Source organism: Rhodnius prolixus, unplaced genomic scaffold (assembly GCF_049639745.1).
Source record: "Rhodnius prolixus isolate KJV_2025 unplaced genomic scaffold, Rpr scaffold_2, whole genome shotgun sequence".
NCBI classification, from domain to species: domain Eukaryota; kingdom Metazoa; phylum Arthropoda; class Insecta; order Hemiptera; family Reduviidae; genus Rhodnius; species Rhodnius prolixus.
Window position 1 is genome coordinate 59,363,463 of NW_027411592.1, and position 18,359 is coordinate 59,381,821.

Consider the following 18,359-nt stretch of genomic DNA (forward strand, 5'->3'; position numbering starts at 1 on the left):
TGAATAAATAATAGAAAAAGAATTCATAAAATGATCGTGACCTCGGTTGGCAATAAGAATATTCTATAATTTGTACTGAGAAAAATGTTAATGTTATACCAAAAGAATATCAGTTAAATCCAATATATGTATATTGCATAGTAACTTATTAGTTCTATATAAAAAATGCATAGGTTAGAGCTGGAGCACTATCAGAAATTACTCTAATTTATTATTGTTCAGCTTTTCTTTTGTAAATTTAATTAATAGTTTCTTTACGTCGTCATCTCCGTAATTAGTGGCTACTTTGCATAGGTGCAATTACTTTAATTATTAAATGTTTTAATAGTTAATAAAGAAATCGATATTATTTTAGAAGTTCGGGCTACATTAGTAAAGTAAAATTACACATCGATACTAGCAAACAGTATGGCACCTCCAGAGAACGATCGGTCTTATTTACGCAAAGGTTACGATAAAGTTGGCGGATGGATGCTGAGATCAGCAACTGTGTACTCCTTGGATATTATCTCTTCTACCAAAGAGAAATTTTTATTTTGTATTCAACAAGTTGTACATATAATAAGTCTGGTCATAATGTGGACTTTGGCCATAAAAACGGTTTATATTTACAATGATACTAGCACCGCTTTAGAATTTCTACATTTAATATTTGGTGCAACTGTACTTTGGGTGCAAACTTTAAATTACATTGTGAAACGGGATAGTATGGAGAATATGATGCTTTATATTGGTAAAGACTTTTACGATTATCCAAATGAAGATTTGTCCGAAGAGAGGGAAATAAAAAAAAATACTTTGGATTGGTATGAAAAATTTTGGAAATTTTGCGTGATAATTACAGGATCCATATGCTTTTTATTTATAATACGTATTGCATTGATGTTTTTTTTTCAACATCAAGAATATGATTTAACAAAAGAAGCTCATCCATATTTTCTGTTAAAGGTCTACTATCCGATGGATTTAAACAATCCGATGTATCTAATTTTTGCAGTAGCACATCAACTCGTCATAATAGCTTCGGCAGTAGCAGTTTTAAATGCACAGGCAACTGTTTTTATTAGATTTATTGGTTGTATGGTGGCAGAATTTCGAGTGTTGGCCTATTCAATAGAAAGGATGGAAACAAGAGTACATTTCTTATGTAAGCAGAACATTGAGACTGAGAAAAACGGTAATAAAGAATTGTATAACAAGAAATTCCATGAGTGCAGTATACTTTGTTTGAAAAATAACATCAAACATCATCAACAGCTTGTAGAGTAAGTACAAAATATTCTATTACTATCTTTCCCCAAGACCCCTGACTGGTAGAGTTGGACGTTAAGCCCTTTCCTGGAATAAAACAGACGATTACATTAATTTGTTCTTAATGTTCCTACTTAAGTCTTCAATAAGCCTTCCACTTTCTGGTGAATGAGATTACTACCAACCACTCACAATTTTTATGAAAGTAATGTTAAAGTACCCTTAATTTGTGTAATTCACATAATTTTAATACCTTCTCAGCTTCTGTTTTTTTTTTTACTCCAACAGTACATAAATAAAACCCTAAATGTTCGCTTCTAATTTTCTTACATCGACCACATAGAAGCAGTCCAACACAAATTTTTGGGCTGATACATTTACAGACTAAACTGGAGAATACAAAAGACACTCCTTACGAACAATTGACTATAGATCTCAATCTTTTGACACTCCATAGCCAAAAGATAAAACTCGAAACTAATTAAGTCGCTAAATTGACCGTCCACGATTACTTCAATAATTTCCATGAACTATTCCACTTGATTGTGAACAGCATGTTTACGATTATACAGGGTCTTCATTTTAAGTCGGCTAAAATGCCATTCATGATTAAACGGCTGATCTGTGCAAAAAAAAAATGGTAGAGGAAAAAGTTTGTTGCCCGTCATCTCTAGTTTCAGAATGTGTGACTTGTAATTTTAGATTCCAGCTCGCTTCCGCGCGTCTAAAAGTATGGGTCCGCAGATGATCCCCTTTTTCATACAGACAGTTTTAAAGTGTATAAAAGTTGTGAAAGAAACCGAAAACCGCAGTTCGATATCTAACAAAGTAAATGTGCTAGGCCATTTCAAAATCTGCTATTTATTTATCTATTTATATTTACTGGTTATCAAAGAGAAAGAAGAGCACGTGACAGATCAGTTTTATGTATTTTTTCATCCCCTTTCTACTAAAAATATTGCCAAGGCAGTAAAGCTAGTATTTTTCTTAATATCGGGAAATAAGTCGTTTTCCGAGTGATTTCTAAGAAAAATCAAATGTTAAGAGCTTTAGATGTTCTCAAACATAGGCAAAAGGGCTAAAAAATAATTTTACTTCTGTTACAAACACAAAAGTTCAATACTTTTTTGGTAATTTTGGGAGAGTTGCGTTAAATTATCGAAAAAATTATAATAAAAATTTTTGGTTAATAATAAAACCGACTGTTTTTTTCTTCAATGTTTCTGAGACCTACGCAAGAACTTATAATAAGATTTTGGTTTTCATAATAAAATTATTTCTGCAACCCTAAATTTCTAATTTTTGCATTTAATACTTTATTGAACAGTTTATTTGAAGAATACTTTCCAAATCGGCGAACTGTTACGTCCCTTGAATATTTTCCTAGTTACTGACAAGATCCATATCCGACATCGTTCTTATTAGTGAATAAAAGTTGCCTTGAGAGAGACACTTAAATGTTAGGGCAATAAACAGCCAAGAATGTGAACCTCTAGAAGGCCAAACTTTCGTCCGGATCATTGGATAGTTACCAAAGTCCATTTTACAAACGGACTGGTTACAAAAGGCCATTTTTAACGAGTCCAAATTGATTTTGCCCAGATGGGCAATTTGTTCTTTTGATGCTGTTCTGATCATTATCAACTTACTCAGAATGTTTCCGAAAAAAGGTCAGTTTTATCGTAGTAAAACTTCAATTTTTTTTCTAAATTTCCAGTTCAAGGTAGCGAACTTTTCTGGTACACGAAACAGAACAAAAGCTTTAAAGTCAGTCGGTAATAATAGTTATTGTCTCACCATTCTCACATTACAGTATATCTTATTGTAAAGAAGAATTATTTAATAATTATAGTTTTTTGATTATAACAGTTTCTTCATCAGTCTTCAAAAAATCCATGGATTTGATTTAAGTGCAGCATTCTTAGTTGCGGTCATCGTCTTGTGCTTTGGATCGTTCATGGTTATTGTGGTGAGTTTTATTTCATTTTTTGATCACAAAGATAAATTTAAATTAAGAAGTAAACGGCTTTCTCCTAATCATTACAACGCAAGGTACTAGATTCAAAATTTTGTCTAAACACTTTACAATATTACTGATACTTGATATTAATTTTCTTTAAATTTGGTTTTGGTTCACAGTGATATGATATTAAGGGAAACGTGACGAACTAGCTGCTCCAGAATCCCTAGTGATTGGCTAGTTGTGTGTTGTTTTAGTCGGTACAGCAAGACTTTTATTATAGTTTCCAACAACAAACAAGTAATCAATTTACTAAAACTACTAAATTTCAAAGAAATGTTTTTGTAGGATAATTTGATTAAGGGTACTTAAAAATGAAAATGGCAAAATAAAAGAGGAAATAAGTGAAAGAATTCGTTAATGCTGTTGAAAGTACCTTTTTAGGAAAGAAATAAGAAACATCTTCAAAGACTAGGCTAGCGTTATATAAGACTTTGTTCCTACCAATTTTAACATCAGCGAATTTTGGATTCTAAGGGCTAGGCTAAAAAAAGGCCAGCTCCAAGCGATGGAGATAAAAATGTACCTCACAAAGGTGCTTGGAAAAACAGGCAGCACAATAATTAGAAATACCACTATCCGAAAGAATCTGGGTGTGGAACCAGCAACGGACTAAATTAGTGCTATTCATTTGCGATGGTTTTTTTACTTGTTACTGAGATTTCCAATGATCAGAGTGGCCAGACGAGTATATGAAGCAAAAGGGGAAGGGAATTGACGTAGGGGTCGTTCAAGGGGAACCTGCGAGGAGGATATTTTAGCGATAGAGTGATGCCCTGGAGAAAGAGGAGGGAGCTTGCTGAGAACCGGAATGAGTGGAAGCAGCTCTGCAAGGCCTCTACACTGCAATGGCGGTGGAAGATAATGGATTTTTGTTGATTAGTAGCACTCTTGCGGGAAAAGGTAACCAGTCTTTCTTCTGGAGTATCCTCCAGTGTAATGTACGGTCTTATTATTTGTATATTTCTACGCGGAAGATCAAGTGAGTTGCTGGAATTCCAGATTGGAAGAAGTAATACTCGGCTATTTTGAGTTTTCAGTAATAGTCCTAGGCAGTCGGTCATAAGGCCCATCTTCAATAAGCTCCTCACTTAGGTCTGAAATTTTTCTTTCACAGAACAGTAGCGTGATTCTGGAGAAGCGGTGACGTCACAATTCCAATTCTAAAATGTAGTAAACGGTAAAGGCTGTGAATACCAAGTGCCAAAATGGAAACAACAGAAAGAAACACTCATGATCAGATTTTCTTTGGTGACGCAATAGAGGTGTTCAATTAAAGGAAAAATCGTTTTTCTTTCTCTTTTCAGGGATTAAAGAGCAGTTTAGCAGACTGCTTGGTAACTATTGCTCTGCTGACTATGGAAATGACGAACATCTTTTTTCTTTGCTACTTAAGTGAAGAATTGGAAACTGAGGTAAACAATTCCTAGAGTTACAGACTAGAATATCGATAAGAGTTTGTTACATTACCTATCTATAATCATAGATTAAAAATACAAAACAAATATTTTGTTGCAGAGGCTAAAATTTTGTGAAAGTCTACAATTTATGAATTGGCAAGACATGTCGCTGAAATTTAAGAAAATGCTGATTATAATCAATGAATGTAACAAGAAAAAGTTTTTATTGAAAACTAATACAGGTGTGACCGCCTCAAGGGAGACATTCTCATCGGTAATCACTTTCTCAGCTTTCTCTTACTGCAGGTTATAGAAGGTTAATTCACTGCTAACCCAACAAAGCATATACCAATGTCTTATCAAATCCCTGTGAAGGTTTGCATTTTTTGGTGCAAAATGTGAATTTCTAAGAAGGGTAAGTAAAGTTAATTGCCCAGTTTTTCAGACAGGGCTTAACGTCCAATTACCAACATCGTGGACGATGATACTATGAAGATTTTTGAATTGTGAACAGCACGTGGAATTCGAACTGGGGATCTCCTATTTATTTACTCGTATTCTCTGGCGAAATCCTATCGAAGATTATCGTTATTCTATTTTTAGAGAGAAACATGGCACTTTTCTGCCCAAAGTCGCTTCTGAGCTCTTACAGTTCAACCAATGAAAAAGAAAAACATAAAGAGATCCAGGTCATCAGATATCCGAAGTCAGAAATCTGGAGACTTTGTTCAAGAATATCCTCACTCAGTTTCCATATAGCCCAAATAATGTGCCTTAAGATGTGTAGTTGCTTATATACATGTCTCGAAGGCTTTACAAGAAGTGGGATATACAGGAAGTGGGGCACAGGCCACACTATACGTAGATAATCCCTAAAATTTAAATAGAAGCATAAGAGAGTTCCGTGTCCATGGAAGACACAAAATAACCCTCCAAAAAGGCACAGGGCAGCCAGCCCTCCCTCCAGGCAGTTCTTAGACTCCCAGACGACCCTAGCTTTTTTCAAAACGTTGAACAGCGCGAAGCTCCCTCAAATATCGTACGATGCACTTCCGTAACTTAATTTTATAGTTAGCTTTTGATGGAAATAAGCCAAAAACAAATTTAATTGACACCCAAAAAACACGAAATTCTTAAAAAAAAATCGATATATTTCCATTTTCAACGTAAGTATGAGAAAGTGAAAATTAATAATTTGAAATATAATAATACTCCTGTTTTGTCTGTTTTAGATTTTGACCACAGCTTATTCGTATGTTAATGTTTTAAGAGAGTTTTTTGGGTAATTACCTAAGTAGTTCATCCTTCTGGAAATTTAGAAAAATATTTTCATGAATTTTGCTTAGAACTAAATCAAGCATTTTTATTATAAATGTTTGGCTTATTAATTCATTTAATTAGAATAGATTATTGCTTGTATCAATTGTTATTTTAAAATGGAAAAACATTGTATTTTGCTGATGATAAAGTTTTCGCTGATTTCGGTTGATTTTTGACCCTGAAAAGTCTGTTTTCGTTTGTACCATGATATATTATGATATATACCATAGATATTGGGTGCGTTCCACTAAGCGCTCACAACGATCACGCTCACGACCGCGGCGATTTTGCCCGTTTCACCTTGCACTTGCGAGCGTTACAATCGAAAACTCGAAGTGGAATATGGACTATGGGACGTCTTAACCGTTCATGTAAACATTACACGACCTCGAAAATAAGTCAGAAGCTTGAATAGGTTGTTTTTTAATTTTAACCCCGTTTATATGCAATTATAATAAACTTTATTAATTATTGGTAAAGTTGACTTATATTAAATATATATATATTATAATTCAATTTTTATATTACATTTTAGTGGAGTATTTATAAAATTTACGTTTAAATAAAATTAAACTGTCTTTTGTGGCAACAGTAGGATATTTATTAATACAACGTAATAATGCTTTAGAAAGTTCTTCATCTAGTTCCGATGAAGAGTGGAATGCAATTTTACAAAAGCGCCATAGTGAAAAGCGAAAACTTGGGCCACGTATTATTAACTATCGCTGTATTAACAAAGTGTTATTCAGTGATTTAGTATGTAAAGGGATAAGTAAATTTTTCATTTTATTACTTTTTTTTAGACTTTCGAGAAACACATTCAATTATTTACATGAGATAATACTCTCATTTACCTGATATAATTTTTTCGGTCACCATCTTTGCTTTTAAAAATTGCGCCTAATTTCTGAACGCCCACTTCGACCCAGCTCTAACGGTGGAGGGGCGTTGTAAGCTTTGCGTGAACGAAAATAATGACGTCATTAGTGACGTTTTCGCCACGACCACTACGACCGCCGAGGTCGTCAAGTGGAACGGCTGGAGGTACATTTTGTTGGTTGTGAGCGCTTAGTGGAACACACCCAATGTATGTATGTAGTTGCTACTGAGTAAGCTCTATGACGTCCAACAGGGGGAGGGGACCAAGTTTGTAAAACTGAATGCAAGCGATATCTATAGGCAACGTTTGTAACTAACAGCACCCTTCTCGTCTTTCTATTTAAAATGACGCCGCTCTACGAAAAGGTGGCTTTCATTTTTATTGAGATTATTTCTGAGATTTGTTAATTTTTTTTCTTGTTTAAAAATTGGCTAATTAATATTATTAAATAATCATTTCAAAGGAGACTGTGGGGTGGGGGTGATTTAAATTTGAAGAGAATAAAATATAAATTATAAGGTCTAAATATTGGAAACTCCCAACGTTAGTTATCTAAGTTGTTGATAGGTAGCGCAGGTGCCTTTATTTCACGACTTCTAGGACAGTCAATGAGTCTTGTGACTTTTTAATTAGATTTCAACCAATTTTTTTGCGCTTTTTTTTTTTTTTTTTGAACTTAAAAATTCATCAGCAGATTTAATTCTTTCAAATAATGTATCGTTTTTAAAGTCACAACTTATTATGCAAAAACTACTTTTGAAAGAAGGCTACTTATCCTATTATTATTATTTTTAAAATAATATAAATTAAGTTAAAAAAGCTACGTTTAAATATAAGAGGAAACTACAAAATATGCATTTCCGGTGGAAAAAAAAAGAAGTCAAATACGTAAATCTAACATGGTCTCTAACAAATTTCTCTCATTGCTATAAAAAATGGATATTAAAGGCTAACTAATAATGAATATTAAGAGAATGCTTTTATTTTCTGGAATAAAGTCCTCTATTGAGAGGGGGAGGGTGGAAGAGGAAAGCTCTAGTATGTGCTGAGCACGTACGTAGTATGAGTTTCCATAGGCCGCATAAGAAGGAAGGCAGTCACAGTCACAGACAGCATGTGACTACAGAACGTACTCTAATGAGCCTAAACCTAGACGCGCCTCTAGTTGTGGTGGACCGAACTACTAAAGAGTTGGGGGTCTAACGCAAAATGAAGGTCTTTTTCCAAAACGAGGGCGGGGGCGGATATTTTTTTTTTTTTATTATTATTTTTCCTTATTTGCATGAACGCACTGTTTATTATTATTTTTTTTTATTCATTTTATTAGTATTATTATTTTCATTATATTTACTCTATAACATAAATGAATCTCGTAATTTGCGAGTCTGACCACCAATACTAAATGCTGGAATAGGAGCGCTTATTAGGCGTGCCTGGCATTAATTATTTTATTTTAACGCCATTTTGAGGATACGTTTACTCGCTTTATATCATTTTTCCCATCCATCATTTCGTAAAAAAACCCTATTTTCTTTCTGTTATTGTTATCGTAAATGCAATCGCGCAGATTTTAAATTTTTTTATTTTAATTTAAGTTACCCTGGTAACGAAAGAGTAATTTAATGCTCCATAACACCTAATGGGTTTCGGAATTTCAGGCATCATCAGAAGTAGATTAATGCCTTTGATGAAGAGAATTCCGACTTCACTTATATTTACGGCTCACACACACACACAGTTTCTTATTGATGAAAGCTCGAAACCAGTCAAAACATGAGATTAAATCAACGATATTATCCAATATGGTGGCAATCGAACCATATATTCAAGTATTTTTCTTCTTACTGTACTAGCAAGCGGAAATATTACCATCAGTAAAATTTACGACATGAATTTTGCAACGGAAGTATCTTTTTTGAGCACCCCCTGAATCTTGAAAAAGTGCGCTTGTTTGTTAGTTTTTTCTGTTGTTGTGAGCAAACGTTTGTGGTTAAAAGCAGGGAAAAACTGTAGTTTCCTGCGATTCTACCAGAATGCGTGCTGACCGCAATGTACTGGGCTAAATCTCTCTCTACCAGATTTTTTTATAGTTTTTTTTTTCACTATTTTAAATTAAGTTTGACTTGATTATCAGTGGTGATGACTAGTGAGTTACTCAGGGCATTCTCTCTCTGGCCCTTAACACTAAATCGATATATATCGTTTAAGGTATGGCCAACAAATCGATCGTGAAACGATTAGTCTCGACCAAGAGTCGATAGGAGACGATCTTAACCGATCTTTCCCGTAATAGAAGACTACTTACTGATTCCCGTACTGACTGATTCCTTTGTTCGGATATCCCCCCCCCCAAATTATGATTCCCTTTGGTTAGAAACATGCAGACACAAGCATTAATGATACGTCATTTAAAGTGAAAAGGTAAATCTGTATTTTTCCTGTAGTTTACTTCTCCATTAATACCCCATTAATAAAAGTTTGTTTGTATTAAATATCAAGATTTTAATAAGTAGATTGCGACCAATTTTTTCAGAAAAAAAGATCGATTGTAATATACAGAAGTTTGGCCATCTCTTTATATTAACGATTAACGATTAGATTGCCCCACGGCACCGCAGCCACAAGAGACTTATTGTGCTTTATCCCCTTTGGATCTAGTAGACGAAACATCCCCTACTAAAGAGGTGGAGGACTTTCCCTGCTAGTTCTTTGTGCACTTCTATCTCCGTTGGTTTCAAAGAGCTAAAGATTTCATAGCGCTATCACTCGTTGCAATCGAACAGCCAGTGAGAGGCTGTTTCCTCCTCATCCAGCCACAATCTGCACAACGGTTCCAAGCTAATAAGCCCTACCTTGTGCAGATGCTTCCTGAACCGATCCCTGAACATACAAATACACGGTATTTTTTTGTTTCCTGTTTAGGAGACCACAAAACTTATTATTTCCGGCCCAAACTCAAATTTAGAAAATTAGGCACGATCGTAAAACTCTTCACCTTGGGAAACATGTGGAAGTAATACAAAAATGAGAGGAGCACAAGTCTTGGGAGGCAGCAAAAAAATACCCACCTCGGCCGCCAATATGTCCAATTATAAGTTATTCAATTTACTGTAAAAGGTGTTATTTGTTTGGATCGTATTTCCAGGTTATTATTGGAAGGTTATACGCGTGTAGTTGGATCAAATGAAACATACGGGAGTATGTAGCCAACTGCCAGTATGAGTAACTGAGCCATGTACAACAAGGGTCCGCTGAAGTGTTAATACTTTACGGGGCTGCCTTCTTGATAGATGGACCGTAAACTGATCCACCAGAGTACAGACAGTGACGTGGGTAGAGGGAGGTTTAGGACAGACGCCTTTAGCTAACCTTCTCAAACGGGACCGGGCAAATTTACCACACTTCGTATAGCAGCACACCACCACCTGTACGCTGGATCGTATCACACTCCAGTCCCCACCTAACCCTCGTTTTCTATCTCCCTCACTCTCTCCCTCTGCTCGCAACCTCTCCGTCTACTAATATGTTGTGTCGCTTTAAGAACGTTTGATGTTTATTACAAAATGGTCGACCTTCGCGTCTCTTTATGTCTAAATGGTTTATCTACCCAGAAAAGTCTTTGTGTTTTATTAATATGTTAATCTTTAAACAATACACATATAAGTATGGTTAACCTTGGAAGTAGCTGGTAGAAAGCTGATGGTAACTTAAGAAGTATGCGCACTGGTTATAATAATTTTATTCGGAAAACGCAGAGGACCAACCATACTGAACTTCTTATCATAGAATCGTTGTTAGTACTCTATTTAGTAAAAGTAAAGTAATTGCCTATTTTTTCAGACGGGTTTTACGTCCAACTATCACAAATTAGGTGTCGAGGACGGAGGCGACTAGCAAACATACTTTAATGTAAATTTCTTTTATTAACCATTAAATAAAATCCAAGGCCTAAAGACTGGGAATTGAACCCACTAAATCAACAATACATCTTAGCATTGCGGGTCTAGGTCTGTTAACCGTCTAACATACTTTACTATAAATTTCTCATATTAACCATTAAATAAAATCCAAGACCTATGACCGGGGGGAATCGAACCCACTAAACTGCAATACATCTTAGCATTGCGGGTCTAGTCTCTTAACCACCTAACATGCTTTACTATAAATTTCTCATATTAACCATTAAATAAAATCCAAGGCTTAAGACCGGGGGGAATCGAACCCACTAAACCAACAATACATCTTAGCATTGCGGGTCTAGTCTCTTAACCGCCTAACATGCTTTACTATAAATTTCTCATATTAACCATTAAATAAAATCCAAGACCTAGACACAAGGGTATCGAATCCACTAAACCATCAATACATCTTAGCATTGCGGGTCTAGTCTCTTAACCGCCTAACATGCTTTACTATAAATTTCTCATATTAACCATTAAATAAAATCCAAGACCTAGACACAAGGGTATCGAATCCACTAAACCATCAATACATCTTAGCATTGCGGGTCTAGTCTTCTTAACCGCTCGGCTGCAGTAGCGCCTTACTCTATTTAGTAAGGGAAAGCATTTCGATTGTGCAAAGACACGATTTTCAATTTATTCACCCGAAATATCTAATCTGAGGTCTCCTGAGTCTGAAAAAAGTAATCAATTTTTGGATTCAATACAGCGTACCGGAAATGTTTCTTTACTGATTATTATTATTATTATTATTTGTAGCGTTATTCATTTAATCTTTCCGGTAGCTGGTCATAAATGGGGAAATGTGGTTTTAGTGTTCCAATATACTTACTTTAGTACCTATATAAAATTCACTACAGATCAAATGCGACCTGTTTATTTTAATAGCGGATAGTTTTAGATTTAACTTAAGTTTATGTTTTGCTTTTAAACGACCTTTATTTTAGATAAAAGTAATGGGTTCCAGTTAAAATTTAACAACTCCAAGAATCACTAATTTTTAAATTTTTCCAAGTAGTGGGTTCACAAGAAAGAAAATTGGAAAATAATTATTTGGAAAGTAAGAAAAATATGTCTTGAAATGATTTGGTAAAAATTTTTCCTTTTTTTCTTTTTCTTTTTTTGGTTTATTTTTAAATTAGTAAATCAATTAGAAACAGATTAGAATTGTTCATCAGAATGTTGCGTGTTGTGTTTTACATTTGTGATGCAAATTAATTGGCTTAGTAAAACGGTAACTGTTAATTTGTATGCAATGCATAGCATACAAACAAGACCGAACTAACCATTATTAAACTATAGCCTGATTAAACACCCTTACCGAGAGTGCGCATGCTCAGATTACTTCTGTAGAGAGTAACATTTAAAGATGGCATTCGTGTTTTTCGGACACGTCTACTTGGAGTAATACGAGGGTCGTTTGAAAAGTCCGTGCAAAGTCAGAGAGATAGTACCACTGGCGCGTATCGAGGTTATGTTTAGTTCTTAGTAGCATCTCTTGGAAGAACACACACCAAGTTTCAGCCAGATCGGTCTATTTCTTTGTGTTTGGCATTCGTTTGAATCGAGGAAGTCGAGTGATTTTCAAAAAATGGACGAAAAAGAATTTCGTGTGTTGATTAAACACTACTTTATGAAAGGCAAAACGCCTCAGGAGACTAAAGAGAAGCTTGATAAACATTATGGTGACACTGCACCTTCGATTAGAACAGTTTATAAGTGGTTTCAAAATTTTCGGAGTGGCCATATGGGCACAAGTGACGCTGAACGTTCTGGACGCCCTGTTGAGGTTACTACTCCAGAAATCATTGATAAAATCCATGATATGGTGATGGATGACAGAAGAGTGAAGGTGCGTGAGATTGCTAGTGCTGTGGGCATCTCGAATGAACGGGTACATAATATTTTGCATCAACATTTGGACATGACAAAGCTATCCGCAAGATGGGTGCCGCGATTGCTCACGCTTGACCAAAAACGAAATCGTGTGAAGTGTTGCAAGGACGGTTTGCAGCTGTTGCAGAAGAATCCGCAGGACTTTAAGCGTCGTTTCGTCACTGTGGATGAAACATGGATACATCACTACACTCCTGAGACCAAAGAACAATCTAAACAATGGGTTACCAAGGGGGAATCTGCGCCAAAAAAGGCGAAGACCGTTCCTTCGGCCGGAAAGATTATGGCGACTGTCTTTTGGGATTCGCAAGGAATAATCCTCATCGACTATCTGGTAAAGGGTAAAACTATTACAGGTGCATATTATTCATCGTTATTGGACCGTTTGAAAACCGAGCTGCAAGAAAAACGCCCACGATTGGCCCACCTTTTCCATCACGACAACGCACCAGCTCACACCTCAGCAGTTGTGGTCGCAAAATTAATGGAAATAGGGTTCCAACTCGTTTCACATCCCCCCTATTCTCCAGACTTGGCTCCCTCGGACTACTATTTGTTCCCCAATATGAAGAAATGGCTGGCGGGAAAAAGATTTTATTGAAACGAGGAGGTGATTGCAGAAACGAATGGCTATTTTTCAGACTTGGACAAATCCTATTATTCGGAAGGGATCAACAAACTAGAGCAGCGTTGGACGAAGTGTATAAGCCTAAAAGGAGACTATGTTGAAAAATAAAAAAGGTTTACCCCAAAAAATTAAGTAGTTTTTTTTTTGCACGGACTTTTCAAACGACCCTCGTAACTAAAGTAGGGAAGTTATGGTTTCTTTTACTACTCTAAGAAATTGGGAAATTTACAGGTTTTTGAACGAGGATATACTAAATTCACCCCAGTATGCAAGACTTCTTGAGCTATGATTGTGGTAAGAAACTCTTGCCAGTCTGTTGGTCTAGTGGTCAAGAGCGTCGCCTTTGTAAGTGGGAAATACCTTGTTCAAATCCCACGTATGCAGTCAATCATAATACTTAGCACATCATAATACTTCTTCTTTTTTTTTTAATAAAAAGTAGTCATTCGCTGGATTCGAACTGGGGATCTTCCACTTACAAAGCAACGCTCAAGACCATTAGACCAACACCCGCCCATCCATGGGCAAGATTTTCTTACCGTAATCATAGGTCAAGAAGTCTTGCATATGGGGTACAATAAAATGATGTGATGGTTGCTTTTATTTGATGATAAAACAAATTTATCCCGATTCAACCACAACCATTACATTACACTAGATTTTTGAAAATCTTCAATTATTATTATTTTTGTTCTTTGCGTCACAAATAATAATTTTTTGTAGTCAGAGGACCTCCTAAAACGTGTATTCCTGGTGGAAAATTAATACTGAAAACCGATCACGAATAGATGAAAATTGTAACTTTGATCCTAAATATCTCAACTAATATTAGGGATATCGAAACGGGGTCAACGCCACTTTTCTCACTTTTTTATGCAGTTTTCATAATCATTGTCAAAATCAGTGGTCCTTATGAAATCTTGATCAGTTTTTGGGCCGTAACTCCTCCGAAAATGAAGATACAGCATCGGGAATGGAAAATTTGGAAAACTAGACCAAAAAAAACATATAGTTTACCACGTGGTTTTTTCGGATTTCCGCTTTCCTAAAAAGTTATTAGCGATTGGCGCGTTTTTAAATGGTTCACCCTGTATATAGGGCGTGAAGAGTTATTTCCTAAACTGGGCAAAACTTAGGGTTCCATAAAAACAAATACTGATCAAGAACTGCTACCATCAAAATTTGTTTTTTTTTTTTTGCCTAGGGAGGGGAAAATGATTTTTCAAGAACAATGTACTGCCTTCCCCCACCAGGAAATCAGGAACCAAAAGATCATTGACAGATCCCACGAAAAAACGGCGGCCAATAAAACCAGATATCAATTTTGGAACTTTCTGCGAGTTTCCGTATCTCAGTTACACTAACCACGAACTCCACAGACAGACAGACAGATTGACAACAGGACAATGGACCCAGGGGAACTCAAAATAAATATTTTACTGGTGGAAACATTGAAATAAAAAATTTAACACGTTGGCAAACATTTCCTCTTATTTTTCCTGTATGACAAGGAAGGAAGTAGAAAAATACAGTCTACATTATGTTGACACGACTCGGCAGTAAGATTATAAATTTTGATTTAAAAAGAAAAAACCGTGAAAAGATTAGTATTTCAGAGTTTATAATGCACCCAAAACTTAATTTAGAAAAATTGGGTCTGATTAGCGAAAGTTTAATGACGTGGTCATTACGGATGGTTGAGAACGGTGTTGTTATGCATAGAGGGAAAAATAATGTTATTTTAGATGTATTGGTAAGCCTGGTTTTTTTTTTAGGACTTTTTTTTTTATACAGTTGGTGAGGAAGTGGATAGAGGTTAGATCAGTTGTTTTAGGAGCTAAAATAACCTGCACTTTCCAGCTCATTCGACATTGACACACTATGACGAGCTTACTAATAAAATGTATTGTCGGTAATGGACACATATACCATTGCCCCCCCCCCACACGCATAAATCGATCTAAACCTTGGCTAGTGTAGCCAACAGTGTTTACCGGAAAGAGACAGCAAAACTCCCTCCTCTAACTCGCTCTAAACTTCGTTAATGCCGGGTCTGCAAGGGTGTAATTAACCCTATACCACTATTAGTACGAGTTCAACCCTGTACCATCTGTAACTAATACATTCCAGTATACGTATTTGAATTAGAAGATACATTTTTTATGTTTTTTTTTTTTAATTTTAATTATTCTTAATTATGTTACCCATTTTTATTATTCTACCCCTTGCAACGATTATAAGACACATTATGTGTGGATTTTTTAGGCGTTACCGGTAGCCGAGCGGTTAAGAGACTAGACCTGCAATGCTAAGATGTATTGTTGGTTTAGTGGATTGGATTCCCAGATGTAGGCCTTGGATTTTATTTAATGGTTAATATGAGAAATTTATAGAAATGTATGTTAGGCGGTTAAGAGACTAGACCCGTAATGCTAAGATGTATTGTTGGTTTAGTGAGTTCGAGTCCCCCTGGTCTAGGCCTTGGATTTTATTTAATGGTTAATATTAAAAATTTACAGTAAAGTATGTTAGGCGGTTAAGAGACTAGACCCGCAATGCTAAGATGTATTGTTGGTTTAGTGGGTTCGATTCCCCCTGGTATAGGCCTTGGATTTTATTTAATAATTAATATTAGAAATTTACAGTAAAGTATGTTAGGCGGTTAAGAGACTAGACCCACAATGCTAAGATGCATTGTTGGTTTAGTGGGTTCGAGTCCCCCTCGTCTAGGCCTTGGAATTTATTTAATGGTTAATATGAGAAATTTATAGTAAAGTGTGTTAGGCGGTTAAGAGACTAGACCCGTAATGCTAAGATGTATTGTTGGTTTAGTGAGTTCGAGTCCCCCTGGTCTAGGCCTTGGATTTTATTTAATAATTAATATTAGAAATTTACAGTAAAGTATGTTAGGCGGTTAAGAGACTAGACCCACAATGCTAAGATGCATTGTTGGTTTAGTGGGTTCGAGTCCCCCTCGTCTAGGCCTTGGAATTTATTTAATGGTTAATATGAGAAATTTATAGTAAAGTATGTTAGGCGGTTAAGAGACTAGACCCGCAATGCTAAGATGTATTGTTGGTTTAGTGGGTTCGATTACCGGTGTCTAGGCCTTGGATTTTATTTAATGGTTAATATTAGAAATTTACAGTAAAGTATGTTAGGCGGTTAAGAGACTAGACCCGCAATGCTAAGATGTATTGTTGGTTTAGTGGGTTCGATTCCCCCGGTCTTAGGCCTTGGATTTTATTTAATGGTTAATATTAGAAATTTACAGTAAAGTATGTTAGGCGGTTAAGAGACTAGACCCGCAATGCTAAGATGTATTGTTGGTTTAGTGGGTTCGATTCCCCAGTGTCTAGGCCTTGGATTTCATTTAATGGTTAATATGAGAAATTTATAGTAAAGTATGTTAGGCGGTTAAGAGACTAGACCCGCAATGCTAAGATGTATTGTTGGTTTAGTGGGTTCGATTCTTCTGGTCTAGGCCTTGGATTTAATTTAATGGTTAATATGAGAAATTTGCATTAAAGTATGTTAGGCGGTTAAGAGACTAGACCCGCAATGCTAAGATGTATTGTTGGTTTAGTGGGTTCGATTCCCCAGTGTCTAGGCCTTGGATTTCATTTAATGGTTAATATGAGAAATTTATAGTAAAGTATGTTAGGCGGTTAAGAGACTAGACCCGCAATGCTAAGATGTATTGTTGGTTTAGTGGGTTCGATTCCCTTTGTCTAAGCCTTGCATTCTCTTAATAGAATCAATTTTCCAATTTTTAAGAAAAATCAGCTGACTCGGAAGTCCCACTTAATGAATTAATTAAGTGTAATTTTTTTCTTTTCAGTATTTTGACATTTTCCGGAAAATTCGATGTAGGGTATTTTATGGGAAAGTGTAGATTCCGCGTTTTTTAATTTTTCACTTTCCTGAAATGAAAATTAATCTTTTGGTCTGTCTGACAGTTGATATCTGACAGACTTTTTTTTTTTCTTTTTCTTTTTTTTTTGTCGTTACAATCTATTTCGGAAAGCGCAGTGACTTTTGGGAAATATTTAATGGGTTCAGCTGTCTCTTCACTGGGGACATATACGATTTTGTGTTTCTGTGAAATAAATAAAAATTTAATAAATGAACCCGATGTATTTGTAACTTATCTTCCTGTGGTTACGTAACTTGAAAAACGGGAAATTTATTTTAGTAAGGTTTTGTAAAGAGATTTAAAATTTTAATAAATACTTTTAATAAATAATTCTAGAAAAAATTTGACGTATTAATCAAAAACGTTTAAATAAAATAATAATATTTCTTTAATAAGTGGGTTTTTAGTAGTATTTGATTTTCAAGTTTACACACTATATTTTACGTTATTTAAAATTATAATGAGAAACCAATGAACAAACAGTACCTTACTCCTATTTCATGGTATACCGTCCTAACCGCGGTTAACAACCACAAAAACCTCAATTCCACACAAACCATGCACCACTAAATGAACTATATTATTTTCTTATAGCTTAATATAGTGAAACCACACCGTAAATGAAATAGAACTGAAAATTAAAATTGTACAAAAAAAAGGGAAATAGGGTCTTATATTTTGTTTTGTTTGCATTTAAATAATTTAAAGGAAATAAATGGAGAATAATTTTTTTAAACTTAGTATTTATACTAAAAAGATATAGAAAAAAATGTTCCGATCCAAGGAGATAAACCTAACATTTGTTATGCCAAAAAATACAAATGAATCTCTTTGGCCAACGAATTCTAGGTTTCAGAAATACTAGTTAGACTATTTTGCAATACATGTAAGTATTGCTGTTAGACTATCTAGATTATTTAACTCAGCGTTTTCCAACCTTTTTTGGCTCACCGTACCACTTGGTAGTACTTTATGCTGAAAAGTGATTGTATTTCGTGAAATTTGTTATTCCCGAGTGTGTTATTTTATTATTATTATTATCTTTATTTGTATAGAGATACCAATGTATCTGTAACAAAGGAGTTC

The 18,359-nt window shown here is 35.2% G+C and overlaps 1 protein-coding gene across 2 annotated transcripts in view; it reads left to right on the top strand.

Annotated features, from left to right (window-relative positions):
* Positions 1 to 366: 366 nt before the first annotated feature.
* The window catches only part of LOC141448568 (uncharacterized), a 28,935-nt gene continuing 10,942 nt past the window's right edge, over positions 367 to 18,359 (top strand). Inside the window, exons 1-5 of one of the 2 annotated variants that reach the window (XM_074116998.1) lie at positions 367 to 1,265; positions 3,121 to 3,220; positions 4,579 to 4,686; positions 4,790 to 4,945; positions 5,904 to 6,283. In XM_074116998.1, the coding sequence (XP_073973099.1) occupies positions 409 to 1,265; positions 3,121 to 3,220; positions 4,579 to 4,686; positions 4,790 to 4,945; positions 5,904 to 5,957 (1,275 nt within the window). In that variant the 5' untranslated portion in view covers positions 367 to 408 and the 3' untranslated portion in view covers positions 5,958 to 6,283. Of the gene's footprint in view, positions 1,266 to 3,120; positions 3,221 to 4,578; positions 4,687 to 4,789; positions 4,946 to 5,903; positions 6,284 to 18,359 lie in introns of those variants that run through there. The other variant, XM_074116999.1, reaches the window with a different exon arrangement.